This window comes from Musa acuminata, chromosome BXJ2-9, assembly GCF_036884655.1.
Source record: "Musa acuminata AAA Group cultivar baxijiao chromosome BXJ2-9, Cavendish_Baxijiao_AAA, whole genome shotgun sequence".
Classification (NCBI taxonomy): Eukaryota; Viridiplantae; Streptophyta; class Magnoliopsida; order Zingiberales; family Musaceae; genus Musa; species Musa acuminata.
Window position 1 is genome coordinate 2,573,694 of NC_088346.1, and position 21,899 is coordinate 2,595,592.

General features: G+C 36.9%; 1 protein-coding gene across 1 annotated transcript; it reads left to right on the top strand.

Annotated features, from left to right (window-relative positions):
* The first annotated feature begins 1,950 nt into the window (after positions 1–1,950).
* LOC135622445 (DExH-box ATP-dependent RNA helicase DExH11-like) lies at positions 1,951–21,814 on the top strand. The gene is made up of 23 exons (XM_065124314.1): positions 1,951–2,317; positions 2,572–2,829; positions 2,950–3,210; positions 3,299–3,373; positions 4,211–4,289; positions 5,696–5,850; positions 6,247–6,354; positions 8,074–8,175; positions 8,455–8,655; positions 8,788–8,898; positions 9,830–9,897; positions 10,070–10,442; positions 10,987–11,142; positions 11,222–11,332; positions 12,790–12,843; positions 14,924–15,181; positions 16,617–16,726; positions 17,344–17,497; positions 17,915–18,377; positions 19,599–19,813; positions 20,354–20,592; positions 21,038–21,164; positions 21,252–21,814. Exons 1-23 carry the CDS (start codon positions 2,183–2,185, stop codon positions 21,462–21,464), a joined length of 4,026 nt encoding a protein of 1,341 aa, XP_064980386.1. The 5' UTR covers positions 1,951–2,182; the 3' UTR covers positions 21,465–21,814.
* Positions 21,815–21,899: the final 85 nt, after the last annotated feature.

Consider the following 21,899-nt stretch of genomic DNA (forward strand, 5'->3'; position numbering starts at 1 on the left):
TTTGATCTTAGGTGCGGGGAGGAATCTTGGCAAACAAGGTTTTGGTAGAATAAACAGGGAGAATACATCCAGATTTCTTGAATCCCACATAAAGGTCATATATCTCTCCATGTCAAGCATTTCTGGATCCCACTTCTTGTGAGTCGCAAGTCATTTTCCATCAGATGAAATAGAGCATTTCTGAAGGATTTTTCTTTTCGTAAAAGATGGATCTTCTTATCTTAATCATTTTTTTTGCTACTCATCGGAAAACACACACACACACATACATCTCAGATTTAGCTTCTTGCCGACTGAACCTTAGAGCATAACTCTTGATCAGGTCTCCCGTAGTAGGAGGATTAAGTAACCAGTCCTTCAAATATAGTCAAAGACTTGGACTGCATGTAAAACAATAAGAAAACACATAGCAAGCGAAATAAATAATATAAGATTGAAATATTTTATCACACATGGAACTCGTTATTAACTTCTTTTAATATCTCGAACCTTATATTTTAAAAAGTTACATCGGTATTTGTATGATTACGAAAGAATATTATCTATGTCCATTTATTCTAATATTAAAAATATATTTTTAACGTTTTAATTAGTGGTGGAGAACGATGATATCGCTATAGGTCGTGGGTGATTATTATGAATAAGAGTAACATTAAAATGTGAGGGCTACTCTACGTATATGTCGATGTCGACACAATTATCAAGCGACAATTTCGTTACTTTGTATCTGTATCAACGTTGACGTGGATACAAATTGATGCTCATTTCTCATCATCACTTTTGTCATCCATAACGGTTACCTCCAATAGTGTTATCATTCACCACCACTGATGTTGTCATTATCAACTTGAACATTAAAATTATATATATATATATATATATATATATATATATATATTTCATATTTTCGTTAGTAAGATCGATGATAAATTGATCTAAATATTTTATTTTATAATTATAAAAAAATATCAATATAAAATTTTTTAAGTATAGGGATCGAGAAACTAAAGATAATTAACCATTCCACGTGAAACAAATGGATCACACAATAATGTGTTAACCATTAGAATATCTCATCATAGACATTTGCCATGATTATTAGCTTTATATATATATATATATATATATATATATATGGGATACTTAATTAGTGATTTGCTAAATATATATAACATCTGTCATTGTCTGTGGAGCACTCGGAATGCTTTCCTATGGCACCTAAATCTGAACCAAGACCAGCGGTCGCAAGGAGACTTGTGGGCATGCTGTTTCGCTGCCTGTGACATCGTCCACGCTTAAACAATGGTTGGGAAGCGCCTGTCCGTAGTGAGAATGAAGGGATGATGGCGTAGTTTGCAGGAAAAGGAAAGTGAGCTCAACGTGTTTGTTCGAGAGAAGAATAATGCAGTCAATTAAGATTAGGAGATCCGTCAGCTGAAATTAGAATTCATATGGGTCGGAAATTAAGTAGAGGCTGAACGAGTTCAAATACTCTGAATAGTTAATCGAGCTCAGAATATACAAATTATACTTTTAAGTCCTTCTTAGATAATTAATCGATTTTTTTCTTTTACAATTTAGGTAGAAAAACCTCCACTAATTAGTTTCGGTAATCAATCAATTGTGTTTGCTCCAATAACTCAATTTGATATTAATATCATTTATAACTCAATCCCTCGAGTATCATTGTACTAAGAATATTAAAAATATGATTTGTATTTTATATATTTCAATAATTATATTGTATATATTTTATATTAAAAATATGTCTATAATTGTATTTTATGTATTTTATATTAAAAATATCATCATCATACTAATAATATTAAAAACCCAATCTTTACAAAGATAAACACATAATTATAGGCTTTTACATGGCCCAATTATGGCCCAAATACGGCCCAAACCTTAGGTTTAAAACCGGCCTAAAAGTAAGACGCCATGGACAAGTAAAGGATAACGGCAGCCGAAAGTGGCCAGGCATAAGAAAAGGGTGAGGCGTCCCGTTGTTACTGCTTTGCCTTCTCTGACGCAGCAGCAGCTTCGGTGCATAAACCGCGCCGGAGTTACGGGACGCGACGCCTCAAAGAAAGAAAGAGAAAGAAAGAAAGCGAAAGCAAGCTAGGGCATTGTTCGGACAGCACCGGCGGAGTCGGCGGCGGAGCCGAATAACGATCCGTCGATGGAGCGCGTCGAGGCGACCAACGAGGTCGCCTTCCGGGTAGGGTTTACCGGCTACAGCGGCCACCTCCGGCTCGAGCCGCTCCCGCCGGTCCAGCGCCCCACCCCCTTGAGTTCTCTCCCCGATTTCATCCTCGTGAGTTCTCCTCCTTCATTTCCCCTTCTGTAATCGTCGCAAACCACCAATCTTGCAGTTTCGTGCGTAGTTCCGCCGATTGACTGGTCGTTTTCTTCGTCGGTATGTGAACAACTCATTATCGTTACTCGATGTTCTTGAGCACCGCGGATTGGCTGGCGCCTTTTCTTTTACGTTGATGTGGGGCTTTTATGTTGTTTCTCCAAGTTCTCGAGCGCCGTAGATGAAGAAATAATCGTCTTCTTTGGTTGTAGCCGCCGGCTTTTCCTCCGGAAACGCCTGAAAGCTTGAAGGAGTATCTGGAGGACAATTACCTTCGCCCGGAGCTGGACCCTGACGAGTTCTCCGTGGAGAACTCTGGGCGGTTTTGGGACTTCGATTGGTTTGGCCGGGCGAAGGTCCCGCTGGAGCCGTCGGCCCCGCGTTCCGTTGTGGCCCCCTCGTGGGAGTTGCCTTTTAGACGTTCCAAGAATACGGGCCCTTCGGGAATCTGGAATCCCTCTTCGGTGGAGGTATCTGGGGATGGTCTTTTATCTTCCCCGCTTTTTCCTCGCATCATAACATCTTTCTTGTATGGAAGTTGTGGCAACGTTTTTTTTTTTTTTGTAAGTATCTTGTTTGTTCTATTCCAGGTAGATGTGGCTGAGCTGATGGAAGGAGCCCAAAATTCTGGATCGATGCCACGAATGCCTGGACCAGCGAAGGACTTTGTAAGGGGTAGCACCAACAGTCGTCCGTTCCGACCGGGTGGCCTTGATGGTTCTCAAGCTTTGGCGAGGAACCCTCCTGAAGGTGCTCTTAGCGGTGAATGGGTTCGCAAAGTTCTCGATGGGGGTCCTGCTGAGACTGTTCCTCCTAGCTTTAAGAAGGGACTGGATTTAGGTGATCTTAAGGTACTGATTTAGTCACTCCACGACTCTCTTAATGTTAATCTCCAGTTGCCAGCACATCACCTGATGCTGTTACCTTTAATTTTTCAAGAAATATCCCTACCATTGGACGTGCACCGATCAGAAAATCTCTGCAGCAAAGAAGGATTTGATGGATGATGACTTGGTACGTCGATGCTTAGCTATTAAGCATTTTCTCTCCTGAGCAGTTATACTATGGAAAGTTGGTTTGTGGTTATCTTGAAATCCTTGGTATGTCATCTTCATTGTTCTGATTGTGCGGCTCCCACCTAATGATTGAAGTGCAAAACTGTCATGGATCATAATGAAACCAGAACTTGTTAATATGTTTGGAGAATTTTTCTTGTAATGATTGCTTGTGATATTATTGGTGCAACACTAACATTGGCATCACGGTGACATTTCTCCTGTGTGTCAGTTTGTTTCATTATAATTGCTCGTGATATCGTTAAGGTAACACAAATCTTGGCATCAGAAAGATTTCTCTTCCATGACTTGGGTGTCGAATTTTTGAGTTTTAGAGTTATGGGAACTTCTTTTCTGATTGTGGGAGAAAGGCTGCAGATAATGACCCTCGCTAAGCCCCAGATTGGTGGGAGTCTTGCGCCTCTCCTTTTTCTGATTGAGCACGAGAGCTATGATTAATTTGAGGGCCCTATTTAATGTATGATCTTTATATAAGACCAGAAATTTGATATGCTATTATCACTGTCGTGTGATGCCACAAGGGGTTAGAAAACATCTAGAGGCGGACTGGATCACTGTGGTGTGAATTACAACAAGTATGAAATGATTGGTTCACCGTTCTCATCGTTCATGTAGTTGTCAGATGGAAAAGCTGTAACACTTATGATCTATAGTTGGATTTTCTCCATTTACTTTTAGTTCTATATCTACCTTCTTCTAAATTTTAATAAGTTTATGATAGTGTAGAGGCTAATCATGCCATCACATTTTCATGCCAATTTTGTCTTTGCTGCAGAATATGTACTCGGTGCAGTTTGATGATTTATTTAAAAAGGCTTGGGAGGAAGATATTATCGAAGGATCAATAGGAGATGGTGAGATTTTGACCTTTCTAGTAAGTTGGTATAAGCTCCTTCTATTTTATCTGTTAGTTGCTTCAAATAGGAGAAAAGAACAAGAGTTTGGATGATTTTCTGTATCTTCCTTTTTGCCATGCTTCACAATGATCTTGAGTTTCAAATCTGATGGATTTTCAATTATTTAGCTGGCACTTTTCTTTATTGCAATTTGTTGATTCATTGTTATGGTTGCTCTGTCAAAGTAAGAAACATGAAATGCTGGAATCTGTAAAGTGGTTTGGCATAAAAAGTAGAGGAGGAGGCAATGCTAGGGAATACACATATTGCTTACCTTGTCTGTTGTTCTGTCTAGGTAGGCGCTTGAACAACAAATGCAGTAAATGATCCGTCTTACGATTCTTCCTTTCATGTGAGCTTGCTTCACTCTGTATTGCAGGGATTTTGACACCCTTGTGCATGTGGAAATGCAACTTGCAGTCACAAGGAGGAAAAGGCAAAGCTGAGAACTAAAATATAACCATAAATAATATCACCTGAAGTCGACAAGTATCACATAGATCTGCAATTGCCGCGTGCACGAAAGTTTTCACACACTTATTCCTTACAGGCCCTAATTGGTTTTCAAGAAGAGCCCACTGCCCAGTCGTAAATAATAAATGTTCATGGTCTTGTGGTCAGAACTAGAAAAGCTCATCATGTGGTGTTCCCTAATAAAGTGAATGTTGATATGAGTTGCTTCTGAATGTTAACAAGTAGTACCTCTTTTAGAAGGGAGTTAGCTAGAAGTTAGCATTTGCATTCTTGGTGCTCTTGGAGCACTGAGGATCGCCACATGCACACACAGTGTATCCCTTTCCAGAGGATATGTATAATGGACAGATAATGGTCTCTACTAGACTAAGGAGCTCATAGTGGTTACTTATAATGGGTGTGGTCCAGGCTTATTAGAGATTTAACAAGGAGTTCTCCCAACGACACAGTTATCGGGACAAAATTGTGATCTGCATGAACAAGGATAAAGGGTGCCTGCTTTCAGCTTTACTTGACATTTGCAAACCCACATGTGTTTCATGCAACCCTCTATTCTTGGAGTGATGTATGGTAATATAGCACTAGACGTGCTTTAGAAATAATAGCCAATTCAGATATTGATAATGTGCATTTATCTTTTAATCATGCATGTTATTGTACAATGTGGTGAGACAATGATATATTAGACTTGATGGAAAAAAACATTTAGATCAAGAAGTTTCAGAACCTTCAATGTTTGGAGTGGACCTTGACAAGTTGAACCTTAATTAAATCAATATTCCAAATCAAGTTAATGTGGTTCTATTCCGCCCCGCATGCTTCAAACAAGAAAATTTATGTTTGTTTTCTAATTTATTCTTCTGACAAATCTGCTGTTTCATCTAATCCAGGTTCTGTCCAAAATGAAGATGAAAAAGAAGAGATAAATATTGATCCTCTTCCTGAATCTGAAATTTCTTCAGACAACATGATTTTAAGTGAGCCAGGAAACATGGGAGACGAATTACCTGGGCAGAACATTGATTCTAGTAAGCACCAAGGAGAGGTATTAAATACTCATGCTTCTGTTATTACTCTCGACTGTTGGGCCTCATGATGTGCAAAAAAAGTTCTTTTTTGTGTTATATGAAATGGTTGGTTGCTATTGGTTTAATCAACAAGAGAATCAGGTGGAACCCATTAGAAAACAAAAAAGTTACCATTCTCCCATTATGAAGTATAATTTTGCCATTCTTGTGTCCATTTCTCTGTCATCATTAAAAAGCATGTTTCACATGCTTCTTAATTGATCATGGCTAAGTGAGATTTGCTCGATCAACATGTTTTGTGTAAAATTATAGCAATGCTGTGCAAACTTCGGGACACCTCTCCTTGCCTATAGTTGAATTCAGGATGTTATTGTTTTGTTTCAATTATGGTTGATAAGCATCTTTTTTCACAGGCATGGGCTCTTGTTGGTGGTAATGACGAGATTGTCAGTCACTTTTATGAACTTGTTCCTGATATGGCCATTGACTTCCCTTTTGAGTTGGATAGCTTCCAGAAAGAGGTACAGTATGATTGTGTTAAACATGTATATACCTATCTATCATAGGTGCTAATACTTATGTTGTACGGTAACTAATGACTTTAGTGTCTGCTCCTGTATCAAGTGAACCACATGTAAAGGTGTAAATTATTTAGTAACTAGATTCACCCTTTGTAGGCTTTTGTCCCTGCTAATACTGTGATGTGAGAAAATGCCAGAAAATAAACCAGACTTCTAAAATATTTTGATGTTTAATAACTCGTGTCGGTTTTTTTTGACAACAATGACATTTTGGGGATAATTTTCTTTTAAATTATTTTTTTGGGTTGAGGGGGGCTTAAGCCTTAAAGCATAATGAGAACAACATGCTCTGTATGTAGTTCTACAGGGCAAAGTAAGTTTTGGTCTTATAAGAATCTATGCCATTGCTGAGATATGGTTCCAAGAACAAAGAATATCATCATTCCAAGTTAATAGCAGTTGAATGCTTTGTAATATTTATACCAATTCTCAAGTATTCTGTCTTATATGCATATTTATGTGTGTTGGCTGTATACATAAATTTGCTTCAACAAATTAGGCACCAGCTGTAGAATATGTACAATAGTTACATGCATATGTACCATAGTTATCTAGTGGCTTATGCAAGGATATCTTGGTTCGTTTTGTTATGTATACATAACAAATGAAGCAGCAAAACTGTTTATGGAAGGAGCTGATTTTCATAATTTCTGTAGTTTATTATAGAGAATAGTTTATTACGTTGAGGCAGATCATCATCAAGCATTTTTTGTCTAACATTGTAACAGATATCTCTTACTCTCTCTCCAATGATGGGGTTCTGATTCCTCTCCCACTATTTCTTGTTGTTTAAATTCATGAAAAATCTAAAGACATCGGCTGCACGTATATTGCATATTATGTCAACATAACAGAATCATTATTCTTAAGTTCAACTTAACTAACATTGTAACAGATATCTCTTACACTCTCTCCAACGACTATCTGCCTTATGGAACACCAATCTAATTCCATGAGTATACATTGGTAGTATATGATTGTCTTTGGTCTATGATCATTGGACCATTTTCTTTACAGCCTAGCATCCATAATCTGTTGATTGCTACCTTTTTGACTAATGATGATTTGTTTCAAGTTGTGTACTAAGCTTATATATGTATATATATGTATATATATATTCATGGCAAGAAGGAATTAATGCATTTAGAAAATATCTCTTGAAATCGCCTTCAAACTATAACACACATAATTTGCACCTCGAAATTCTTGCATGTAGCATACTTCGAATGTCAACAGTAACTTGGAGCCATGCTGGTTAAAAAATGATGCATGGATAAGAGAATCATATTTTAAAGATATTCTGATGCACATATAAAGTAACATTCTGAAAAAAGGCTGAACATCACAAATTCTTCTCATCCTTGTATTATGTCACTTCTGTAGTAATGTCTGTCTCTTTGAGCATCAGTAAGGGTTGCAATATCTTAAAACTTGTTTTTATTTTTGATGTAGTGAAAAGTGATGGATGTACAACATGAAAGATTGTCATACATCTTAACACAAAAATCTCCAACAGGTTCAAAAGATGATATTATTGCTGGAGCATATGTTTATAGTTGCCCATGAAATTTGAGAATAATATTTTCATTCAACCTTGTTAACATGCCAATCACGTGCTGTAGTGGCTTAGTTTTTTAAAGTACTTTCTGGTATGTGCAGGCCATATATCATCTTGAGAGAGGTGAGTCTGTTTTTGTAGCTGCTCATACATCAGCTGGAAAGACGGTCGTTGCAGAATATGCATTTGCTTTGGCATCCAAAGTATGCAGCTTCCTTTGCTATTTCTTTATTTATGTTTTTATATCTGTATAGTTGTCGAGTAACTTGAGTCCATATCATATCTTTGAACTCTGTTACTGTTTGGCTCAGAATGACTTCAGTATCCAATTTACTGGACATGATTGTATGGACCTTGTTTGATGAAATTTTTAGTTAATTTTGTTCTTATCCATAATCTTTCGAGTATGTTACTTATCAGACAAATAACTTTGCAAAAATTTTGGCTTTGTGTCTCTTTTCATTACGTTTTATATTATGTAGCACTGCACAAGGGCTGTCTATACTGCTCCAATAAAAACCATCAGCAACCAGAAGTACAGGGACTTTTGTGGGAAGTTTGATGTAGGCCTTCTTACTGGAGATGTAAGCTTGAAGCCGGAAGCATCTTGTCTCATCATGACTACTGAGATATTAAGGTCAATGCTTTACAGAGGTGCTGATATCATCCGCGACATTGAATGGGTAATGATGTGTTTGTTAGTTTATATTTGATTATACATATTCTCAGAGTCTAGAACTACCCTAATATGCCCAATAACTTGACATGATCTCAGGATTCCCTAGTAATTTTGCTTTTTGGCATTTTGCAAACAGGTTATATTTGACGAGGTGCATTATGTCAATGATGCTGAAAGAGGTGTTGTGTGGGAGGAAGTTATCATCATGCTTCCAAGACATGTCAATATTATCCTCCTTTCAGCAACGGTACATTTTCTTTTTTGGATATAGTTCTGTAGATCCTGTCTTTGAAGTGCCGACGGGGGCTTTCTATCTACTTTCCAGTTTATAATTCCAGTTGATTACTTTTTTACTTGGAGAAAGAAAAGCAGTCGGCTCCATAATCTCATGTAAGCAATTGGAGGACATGAGTTTTGCAACTCTAGCTATTAAGGCAGTAGTCAGCTACTTGGTCTTTGCCAAAGACTTGTCCAGCAGTATGCTGTTCGTTCAAAATGTCTACCTTTATGGAAGATGTTCTATTCACCCCTAATTTAGGGTTCGCCCTTTTTCTCAACTTGCACATATATACTTTTGCATTCCTTGCACTCTATTGGTAACTCATATTGACTCTTCTTATCTTGTGAAATCTACAAGTCATCTCTCTTAGTAGATATAATATCAAAGTATGGAGGATGGTTTCGGTTCCCTCCTTAATATACCATTATAAATGCTAAAATTTATGATATAGTGGGCTTGTTCAGCACATAGAAGATCTTCATAGTCTGTGATATGCTATTCAATGATATACTGCAGTAATATACTGATTTATATGATGATACAGGATGGAGCGATTTGGGGCATAGTTATAATTTACCAGTCTTATTGCATGCAATCAAGCTAACTCCTAACTTCTGATTGTGAAAATCGACTCTTGGGTCTGATGATGTTCTTTGCTCGAGGCCATACTTTGGCTAAAGCTTTTCACATATAGCTTGCATTTTCTTTTGCTACCTGAGAAATCCGAACAGCATAAATGGAATAAAATTACTTTCTTATGATCACAATAACATAGTGCTTACTACTTTATCAGTAATATGAAGTGATTCAAGTGGATCTATTTTAGAAATTATTTTGTTCACATGTGCTGTATTCAGATCATCTCAATGACTTGGGATATTCTTGGAGCATCTTGTAGGTCCCAAACACAATTGAATTTGCTGATTGGATTGGTCGAACAAAACAAAAGAAGATCCGTGTTACAGGGTATGTGTCAATTATTCTAATTATAGAATTATGTAACTGCATCAACTGCTATTATTTTGCTTATACCACCTCTTACACTTCTCCACCCTTATTTTGCCTTTTCTCTTTTCATGAATATATGGAAAAACAACAAAAAGTTCTTTTCATAATCTTCCAACTCTTTGGTTATCAGGACAACAAAAAGACCCGTTCCTCTTGAGCACTGCTTGTTCTACTCTGGAGAGTTGTACAAAGTCTGTGAGAGTGATACTTTTTTGCCTCAGGGATTCAGAGCAGTTAAAGATGTTTATAAGAGAAAAAAATCAAGTGCTGGCATGGGACAGTCTGGAACAAAAGTTGGAGTTCCATTTGCTCAAGCTGGAAGCCAATCTAGACAACATGATAGTTCTAGTCGAGGGAAAATTCAGAAGCACTCGGGACATCAGATCACTCACAGTTCTTATGGAACTAGTGGGATGAACCATAGTCATTCAGGACTAAGGAGATCAGAGTCATCTTTATGGCTATCACTCGTAAACAAACTTTCAAAGAACTCCCTTTTGCCTGTAAGGAACAATATTTCCAAGATTTACTTTATAGAAATCTATTTTCTATTAGTTTGAGTAATGTTCCATCGCAACCATTTTCCAGTTATATGCAACTTTTGTAATGAGTTGTTTTGCCCCTTCTCGAATGCCTGCTCTAATCTGAATTCTTAGCTTTTTTCTCCATTTAGACATTCTTAGCTTTGGTATATGTATTTCTGTTTGCTACCTTTAACTTCTGGCATTGTGTTTTTTTATCTATATTTTGGTTCCCCAAAATAGGGTTCACTTTGCAACGTGACTATGATTATCTGTGGTGTCATTGTATGTTTAATTTCAATGATGTGGATATAATTTTTGATGTCTTAGTCTGTTATCTGATATTACCTGTATGTAGGAACTTTGTTTCTTTGGTGGCAGAGAGTGGGAGAAGAAAAGAAAGGGTTTTAAGCAACTGAGCTTTTTCTGTCAAGGACTCCAGTTTATGTTTCATGCTTTTTGATAGTTAAATTTATTTCGTATTGGAATAGGAATCTACATCTCACTGAAAACTCATCGGTTCCAGGTGGTGATTTTCTGCTTTTCAAAGAACCGTGTTGATAAATCAGCAGATAACATGACTGGGACTGACCTGACAACTAGTTCTGAGAAAAGTGAGATAAAGGTCTTCTGTGATAAGGCGTTTTCAAGGCTAAAGGGTTCTGATAGGAATCTTCCACAAGTAATTAACTTCCAATTAAACTTGTGTGTTTGACCTTTATTAACTCAAAATTCATCAACCCTGTGGATGCATTTTACAGGTTGTCCGAGTCCAAAACCTGCTAAGGAGAGGCATTGGTGTGCATCATGCTGGGCTTCTTCCTATTGTAAAAGAAGTTGTCGAGATGCTCTTTTGCCGTGGCGTGATCAAGGTTCTGTTTGGGCTTTTCCTTATTTTCCTCATATGCTTCTAGCGACTTAATTCATTGATGAATTAGAATTGATTGCTTTGCTTGTGAGTACCGGACCTGTATTGGTCCTTGGGTAGACCAGTCAGCATGGTACACTAGTACACATTGGTGACTCGAAGAGGAAGAAGAAAGAGAAGAGGATGGCGTGGAGGAGGAAGGAAGAATAGGAGGCGGTGGAGGAAGAGAGAGAAAGATTGGTGTTCTTCTCGAGGATTTAAGTATCACTGGCGATCAGCATGCTGGTCAATGGTTGACATGGTATCATCATTGGCATGTAATACCAACACCAAACTCGGAATACATGCCAGCTCTTTTACTTAAAAGTGGGAAAGAGAATGAAGAGAGGAGTAAAAACCAAACAATTGTTGATGGTGACATCCAAACACTCATCCAGTTGTCTTCCTTCAGCTCTGACTGTTTTCCTCTATGGTTCGCTAGAAAGGGTTAAGGAATTTCATTATTTTTGCTGATTTTATTTTACTGGATGCCAAAGCTTCGCCTGATTTTTTATTTGAATATGTCATGTTCCCTGTGAGAAGAGGACACAATTTGAGAGAACATTTAAGGAAAAAAATTAAAATGCGATATTGTTAACTTCAAAGAATTCATAGGTGATATGATTGACTTCAGGTGCCGCTTCACTTAGTTGAAGAGTATGTTTGGTCCATTTTGATTCGCACATGTTTATTCTTAAAGTCATGGTTATGGTGGTGCCAAATTCCCTATGTACATGGTATTTAACTGTCTTTTGCTAGAGTGGTATCACTGTCACATCCTTAGGCATCCATCAAAGTATTCCTAGAGCTTCAATTAATTATAAGGCTAATAAAGTCAGCGGTCTGTATGAAATTAATGTGATTACTTTTGTTGGGAATAATTTAATTTACTTGTGGCTGACTCCTTTTGCTTTATATTACTTATAATCTCACTGAACAAATGGTTACTTAAACACAATAGATATTATTGAATTTGTGCATGGTGATAATGGACATTGGCTAGCTCTTTGTCGAGTTCTTCCACACATTTTTTTCTCTATCAAACAATAATTGATAAGTTGGTCTTCTTGTCTTTATGTAACCATTTATAATTGCTACAGAGATGAATTTTGGTTGCTCGTGAATGGATATGGTGAATTCCTTGCTATAAACTATTTTCGTCTCTGTTGAATATGCATCTCAGTTTTTGTTACAAATAAGTATCGTGTCAGATGGCTTTAATGACTAATGTTATGCACCCTCAGTTTTGTTTTTGTGAGTCCTGTGGCTTTTCTTCATTTCTGTTAAGTTAGTCATGTTTAGACTCATGTCTGTTAGACTAGTTATTCGTGTTGTCATGATTAATCATGTAAAGGCTGATTTGTATTTTGACATTATTGATCGCTGACTGATTCATTTGGCTCCTTTTCGGACTTTGTGTAGGTTTTATTCTCCACTGAGACATTTGCTATGGGAGTTAATGCTCCAGCAAGAACAGTGAGTCTCTCTACTTAGTCACTGTTGTCTTTATAGCATGGTTTAGCTTTTATTATTTATTTTCAGAATAATGTTGAAAAAAATAGGATTAGTTCTCCATGTATCTTATTCTGAGAACTCTGTAATTTGGAGACAAGAATAGAGACTACAACAACATCAGTTATTTGGATAACAGTAAAGCAATAATATAATTCTGTGGACTGTGAGACACCTATGTATAGTCTGCTGGAGAAGGATATATTTTATCCAAGTAATTGCTGTTGTTTCTACTTTCTATACGATAGAACATTCTTGAAATGATCTATCTGCTTGTCTTTCTTGTTAACTTCTTTTTTGCCTACTCCTTCCTTCCCTTTCGCTGCTACTGAATGTTGCTGAAAGAATTTATGGTGTTGAATTGTTGATATTGTTGTTCATTTGAAGTATTCAGATTAAATGTTGTGAAAATATATGATGAATGGTCTCTCTTTGTTGCCTGGAATGCCATGCATAATTATGTGAAATAGATGATTGTTTTTTCTGCATCTCATTGGTTTTCTCTAACAGAATTTAAAACAGGAAATACATATGGTTTGATTGATAACATCTCCATGGAGTAGATTAAGATGACAGACAAGAAGATAGATTTCAAGGTTCCTCCTGGCGTCCAGGTTTTTTATGTTGTCATTTGCAGTCTTAAATTTCATATCAGAGTCATGGTTTAAAATCTTAAACTTACTACTCAGACCAGTTTGGCTCTGGTCTGCCAGCATGCCGGTCAGTATGGTCAGTACTGTGTAGGGGTGAGGAGGAGGAAAAGAAGAGGAAAATAGTTGGCAGAGGAGAGGAGCAGAGTAGGGGAAGGGAGGTGGAGGAGGAGGAGGAGAGGAGCAGAGCAGGAGGAATAGGAGGTGGAGAAGTACTGAGGGGCAGGCAGCGGCTGCAACGAGCAAGGCAGTTGCTGGCAGCAGAAAAAGGAACGAGCTTTAGGTTTGGCTTCTGTAGGTGAAAGAATGAGTCATTAGCTTTAGGTTCTGTTTCTGTAGGTGACCCTGCTACATCTTGCAAACCGGACGGGATTGGGCTAGGTGAAAAGCCTTGGTCTTCGTGCCAGCTCAATGTTGGACCATACCATAGGTACTTCCTGGTCAAAATATAGCTTCAGAAATGGCTGTCTGGAAGGTTGATAGATATGCATTTTATGTGTTGTACAATACAGATGCCTTGGCCTTTTTTTTTACTTAATGTTTAATTTTAATATTTTTTTTCAAGATTTGTTGTACCGTGGCATATTGCTCGGTATGAGTGATATGTATTGCTTGGTGTGAGCGGTATGTACTGATCTGATAGGGGACCAGTATGGGTGGGACATTGGTATGCCCCCATGTATCGTGTGTCAGTATGCTTGGTACAGCTCGATACACCTTGGTACATATCGTACCGATGGCTGATCGGTAAACTGTGCAGATCGGTAAGGTGAACCATGATTTTTTTTAAAAAACTTTTGGAGAAGACTCATCTGATTCCTTGAAATAGTTATAATATTGTGTGTTATGCAAATATTGATGATTCTTCCAAATTTCAGGAGGAATCCCGTGACTGGGTTTTCACCTTTTTTCTAATTAAAGCTAGATACTGGAACTCTCAACCTGATATGACAATTAGTACCTTTCTTTTTCTCATGCTAATTTATATTTCATCCTGATCACTGTGATGTGGACTGGTACATTGCTATTACTTCATGTGGGTGCTGTAGTGATAAGTTTGATTATTTCTTATGAGTTGGGTTAACATTTGATTGTTCTCATTGTTTTTGTATGTATTCAGTTACTGGCTATCTTTAGTAAATTTTGCAAACATCATATTGGAAACTCACAGAAAATTATTTAATTAAAGTTATTCTAGTGGGGTTGACATGAACAACAATATTATATCTGCCCCTTTCTGACATTATTTGCTGGAAATTCTTCTGTCATTATAACTGCCTCATTCTCTAGATATTTTTCATCTAGATTTGCCTTTTTAATTTTTCAAGTGAAAAAAATTGTCGGTGGCAAGAATACGTAGTTGAATTTTATTGAGGTTCTCTCCAATCTCATAGGTTGTCTTTGATACCCTGAGAAAGTTTGATGGCAAGGACTTCAGGAGGTTGCTTCCAGGAGAATATATTCAAATGGCTGGCCGTGCTGGCAGGAGAGGCTTAGATAAGATTGGTACTGTTATTGTTATGTGCCGTGATGAAATTCCAGAAGAAAGTGACTTGAAGCAAGTAATGGTTGGAAAACCAACACGGCTTGAATCTCAGTTTCGCTTGACTTATACCATGATACTTCATCTTCTTCGTGTGGAAGAATTAAAGGTACTATAGAATGTAGACACTGATGTTGTGCTAAGAACATTTTTCCTTCACCTGTTTATTATTTAGAACATGTTCATCTATATATAGAAAGAGAGCATAATTTGTTTGACACTGACTTGATATTAGATCAGTTTTAAATTTCTCCTGAATTTTATAAAAGAAATTCAAACTGTTGAAGTTGGCCTAGATACTTTAAAGTGTCTCCAAATAAAAATCTTGGAACTTGTTCAAAAAATCTTAATCATCATCCTTTTTTTGCACAACTTAAAGTATGTAAATGGACTTGGAATGTCATGGTTATTGATATCATATATAGGTTCCAGAATCACATTAATGGTCTAAATCACTGGTCTAAACTCTCATTTTCTTATCAATCTTTGAGGCACCACTCATTAATCTCTTTCTCTCTATATAACCATACAAAAAGGAGTACTGAGCTAAACGTGATTCTTTTGCTTTTTTTGAAATCTGTCATTGTTGTAGTAGCCTATATGGAGGCTGTAATAGACATCGTGTTTGGCTCTTCGAATAATCTAATATATGTTTTCTGTTGATATGCATGTGATATTTCCTATTTGACAAAGTTTCGGATGTGTGTTGACATTTATTATTTATTGTGATGACAATTGTTTATAAATCCATAGGGCAGTCTCGAGTTATGCATGTGTGCATTTATGTGTAATATATGTACTAATATTTATATGTATGTATATGCACATATGTATGCTCTGTGTAAGGATCCTTTTTTTTGCTTCACATTCTAAATCTTTACCCAAAAAATCTTATCTGCCTGCAGCCTTTTGCCTGTATCATGACCCTGTACCTTAGATGTTCGATTAGGGTCCACTGTGGGTCTCAATTTGCACCTTGTGGCATCTTCGATCATTTACATGGATAGGTTGGGGAAGGCTCAAACAGTTAAGGTATTGCAAGTCTGCCATTGAGTGCACCTTTGTAATTTTGAGGTCTCATATGCCATTCCTGTTCGGATCATTGTTATAATACTTTGTGTCGTGCAGATTCCATGTTGACATGTGCTAGGCTATATGACATGGCCCATCTAGGAATGATTTTGTACATGCTTCCATTTGATGATTTACCACGCCGACCTTTGACATGTATGAGTTCAATTACGGGAGTAGGCAAGTCTAGAATCTTGCATTTTTAGATTATATAAAAATTGCACCTCATCGAGGGAGTTGCTGCTTGATTAATTTTCTATGCTTGGTGCTTTTTTCTGTTGATACAAGGATGGATTAGTACATGTTGCACATTAGTGCTTTTCTCTGTTGAAACAAAGATTAACTGATACTTATTGCCCTTTACATGCTCATTACTTCCTTTGTTGTGTTTCCTGCCCTTTTTTTAAATAATTGAAATCATTTTATGACATATTATCATGCATAAATGCAACATTGGTGAATGCATGTTGCAGGTGGAGGACATGCTTAAAAGAAGCTTTGCTGAATTTCATGCACAAAAGAACTTGCCAGAGAAAGAGCGTCTTCTTTTGCAAAAGCTACGCCAAAGTACTAAAAAAATTGAGTAAGGTCATGTCCTCTGTGCTATACACTTGTATTCCAACCCAAAATACCATTGGAGTCTACCAGAATTTTCTTAGCTTTTTCTGGAGGAAGAATTGTTAAAATAGGATACGTTGCAAATTATATTTCTTTGTAAAATGATGTATTACCACTGAATTTGCCTTTTTTTTTACTTTGTAGTTATTGGCATGCATATTTTTATTGTTTACTTATTCTATATTTAGTAAATCTTCCAACCACATGTACTGAATTTTACAAGTCTCTGAGGTGTTTAGTGTCTTGGAAGAACTAAAGAAAAAAAGCATCTTTATCGAAATCTGTAGGTGTCCGCATATACCATTCTTGTAAGGATGCTTCATGATTATCTGAGTGCAGGGTATAAATACCCTCTTCATAAAAATTCAGGGTATCGGACCATTACATACTATGGTATTTAAGCCTAAAAAATTAAGGTCGCTAATTTTGTGTGCCTGTAAGGGGATAGGACCAGTATATATATATGGTATTCAAACATTTGGTATCTACCAACTTCTAAATAAACATTATGGCTTTATTTTGGTTGCTGTTATGATTCAATGTTTTTTCTTATATTCAGAGTCTTCACTGTTTGCCTGTCAGATGTATAAAAGGTGAGCCTGCAATAGAAGAATATTTTGAGATGGCGTCAGAAGCTGAAACACACAGACAACACATTTTAGAGGCTGTCTTGCAATCACACACTGCTCAACAATTTCTTTCGCCAGGAAGAGTGGTGGTTGTCAAATCACAATCAGTAAGTGTTTTCATCTGGTTATATTATGATGCTGTTATCTTTGACGGTCAAAGGATTGGATTTTTTAACATTTTGAATATGCTCTAAAACTTTGGAGCTTCATATGGAATCACTTTCTCGTGCGAGGATTCGTTCTTATTTTGAAATTAATACTTGTAGAGCACCAAATTGATCATATATGGCACAAGAATAATGTGGTTTATGCATCCCTGTTACAGCTCTGTAAAAAAGGAATGTGGTTTTACCTCAGTATTGGACCTTGTCCTTGTGCATATTCAGACAGGCCATCATTTGGCCTAGTAGGCAAATTGTTATACCCCTCTACCTATGTCTTATTAATCATCTGCAAATATTCTGTTGTAATTGCTTCCCTATTTTCAGTTCAACACTGACCTTTTGTTTTGACTGGACTGGTAGGCAGAAGATCACTTGCTTGGCACTGTTTTGAAGACGCCTTCTGCTGCTAATAAACAATATATCATTTTAGTATTGATTGCTGATATTGCTTCGCAAGCTCCATCGATGTCCTCGAACAAATTGCAAGAGGAAGAAAGTCAAAATTTTCAACAAGGTTATTTTATTACTCCGAAAGGAAAACGCAGCATGGATGAAGAGTACTTTTCGTCCGTCAGTTCTCGTAAAGGATCTGGTGCAATAAATATAAAGTTGCCATACTATGGTAGTGCTTCCGGTACGAACTACAAAGTTATAGCAATAGATAATAAGGACATCGTGTCTATTTGCAATTGCAAAATAAAGATCGATCAAGTGCGACTTCTAGAGGATCCCAGCAATATTGCTTACTCAAAAACTGTTCAGCAACTGCTAGAAAAGAAACATGATGGGAACAAGTATCCTCCAGCGCTAGATGCTGTAAAAGGTATGTTCTCTGGCTTTACAGTTTATCCACTGAGGCCAATGAACAAATTTCATGGAGTGTATACAGTTGTTCTGCAATATTCATGTAAATTATGTGACTTAGGAATGCATCAACATTTTTCCCAATCCAATTGATCACTGTTCACAACAAATATCAGTGTCCTTCACGAGGCATCAGGTGAAAATCGGTTTGAATGCTAATTAACATGTTGACATAATTTGGTCATAGCATATGTTCTAGCTGTCTCAGGGACATGAAGATAGGTGTAGTTATAAATGGTATGATTCAGGATCTCTCTTCGGTGTCCATCCCAGACTGAGGACATTTGATGCTTGCAGTGCATATGTTGTGCTGCTAAATTACATGATATGTCATATGCTAGGGGCACTAACCTTTGACTCTATGTATGCACAAGCACATGCACTTGGATATACATTTGTAAATATGTATGTGCATGTTCATGGACAAACTTATTTGTGTGCGAATTCTTTGAGTTTGTATGGTTCATATATACCGTTCTCAAATTATTGTTTATATATTTATTTATTTATACACTTTTGAGTGTTACATGCCATTCTGGCATACATGTATATGTATAATCAATAAAGTTTTTCACCCATATATCTTCTAAGGCTATATGTACAAGAAAATACCATCAAGAAGATATAAGCAAATGTCGCATTCATAAGGATATGTACAAAAACTGATTGTTAAAAGGTTATTATGTAAAAAGTCATGTTGTGTACATACAAGAATAATGACAGCATGTGCTCGCGTTGTGTTTTAAGATGTGCATGCAATCTTATCAAGATACCATTCACAGACTCCAAGTTAACACTACTTTCTCCATATCATGTACTTGAGCTAAGGTTTGGCAACAGTAGAGTGGATTTAGCATTTGTCTACATAAATTAAGCAAACCATGTTATTGATTCAGTCCGAAGGGCAAGTGCGATAAATTTCAAGTACTATTAGTAACTTCTTTTTTCACTTATTTGATTTGATGTACTTTCTTCAGGACTCAGTTCAAGAGAGGACGTAGCCTATGTATCATAGTGGAAGTATTCCATGTCTATTTAGCAGGAGTAGCTTTCTCTTTAGTATCTGTGATTTGATAGAAAATGCTATGTTCTAATGTTGCAGACTTTCTTTTTTCGTGAATAGAGTATCTCCCTCCTGTCCTTTCTTTTCTCATTCCTTTTCTCTTTGTACACTGCTTAGATCTCAAGTTGAGGGACATGGATCTCGTGCAAAGGTATCATAGCTACAATAAATTGTTGCAAAATATGGCTGAGAACAAATGCCATGGATGTATAAAGTTTAATGAGCATATCATGTTGATAAAGGAGCAAAACAGGCACAAAGAAGAAGTTAACGCTTTAAAATATCAAATGTCAGATGACGCACTCCAGCAAATGCCAGATTTTCAAGGCCGGGTATGTTTAATGCAAATACTAGTTCTTTCTTTCCTGGTGCATATCATCCAATAATTTGGATGCTAGTATCAAGAGGATTTGATCCAACATGATTCTGTGAAATGCTATAGGTTTTAGATCCCAAATCGGATTGTCGATAGGATCTGCGGTCATGACTAATAACTAGTAGTGTGAGATTTTTTAGAAAATGGGGTCTCTTCTGATGTTTCCTTAACCAGAGCTTAACGGCGGGTAAAGATCCATGTAGCCAATAGCCAACCCTAAGTAGTTGGGACATTATGGCTTCTTGTTATTGTTGTTGGGTTGTCTCTTGCCTAGACTTAATAACAAGTAAATATCAGAATTTCATTTTATAATAGAATTTTGAGTTGAACTACTACCACCTAAATACAGTTGTGAAAAAAAAAAGAAAAGAAAAAAAGAACAGCATTGGCAATTAGCATTTAGCAATCACTTATCAATAGTTTTGATTTGTTTAGATGTATTGAAATGCATAATGGTAGTCTACAAAAATTAATTAACTACTTTTTAAATATGCAGATTGATGTGCTGAAGGAGATCTATTGTATTGATTCTGATCTTGTTGTTCAACTAAAGGGCCGAGTGGCCTGTGAGATGAACTCTGGGGAGGAATTGATATGCACAGAATGTTTGTTTGAGAACCAATTGGATGATTTAGAAGCTGAAGAAGCGGTTGCAATTATGTCATCTCTTGTTTTCCAACAGAAGAACACTTCTGAACCATCACTTACTCCTAAGCTGGCTTATGCTAAAAGGAGGTAGTATTCCAGTTGATATATATATTCTCCACTAAATTACACTAAATTTTCCTAGTGATGCTTTATTTGGGATAAATCTTTAACATAGGAATCAATTTCCAGTATTTTTCACAATAACAGATACTGACTTTTTTCCCCCTTAAGGTATATAATTTTGTCCGATTGCAAATTAGACCTTACATGTGGATCCATTGAATAATTTATACGGAGCTTCTACTAGTTTTATTAGTGGCTAAAACTTTATCGTGATATGACATTGATTCCTAGGGACTGTGAAACTTGGTTTCTAGTGATTATGTAACTTCCAGTGAATTTTATAGAAATTAGCATTGACAGCATTTGCTTAATTGTACTTATGAGCACAATTCAGTTTGGGAGGGATATTTGTAATTTGTATTTGTTTGTTTATAATGGTTACTAACGTTTTCTTGCCTGCCTTCATTAGGTTATACGATACAGCAGTTAGATTGGGGCAGCTCCAATCGCAGTTTAAACTAGCTATTGATCCTGTGGAATATGCACGAGAGAACCTCAAGTTTGGTCTTGTTGAAGTTGTATATGAATGGGCAAAGGTCTTTCCGTCTATCCCAAAAGAAAATCACTGTAGTTTACATGGTTCGGGAAAGATTTCATTCTGATGTTTTCACGGTGCATTGCAGGGGACACCATTCGCAGATATATGTGAACTCACTGATGTGCCCGAAGGTCTCATAGTAAGAACTATCGTGAGACTGGATGAAACATGTCGTGAGTTCAAGAATGCAGCCTCAATAATGGGCAACTCTGCGCTCTATAAGAAGATGGAAACAGCTTCCGATGCTATAAAGCGTGACATTGTTTTTGCAGCTAGTTTGTATGTAACAGGAGTTTGATTCCAGTTGAGTGGCATTCTCAACAATGTTCCTAACATAACCTTGTATACCCTTAGAAGAGCCGGTGGAGCATACCGATGTCTTCCTAAGTTGCATCCTTTATTAGTTCTTCATACCTCTCGTTGGCAGGAGCCTTAGTGTACAAGACATGTCCTTTGGTTAACATCACAGGATGTAGTTAGTTTAGTGATCAGGGTTTTTGATTTTAGTGATCAGGTTGTAGTTAACAACATTACAAGGCATCTCTCGCTCGAATTCTGTAGTTCTTTTGACCACCCTGTTGTTCACAACTGATGTGGCTGAGATAAAGATGGCAAAAGATGGTAATGTAAAGTTGCAGCCCTTTTATATGGTTTGGATGTGATACTGATGGATCTTAATCAGCGAGTGTTCAAAGGTTACATTAACAAGCTGACTCTATGGCTCCTAACAGAG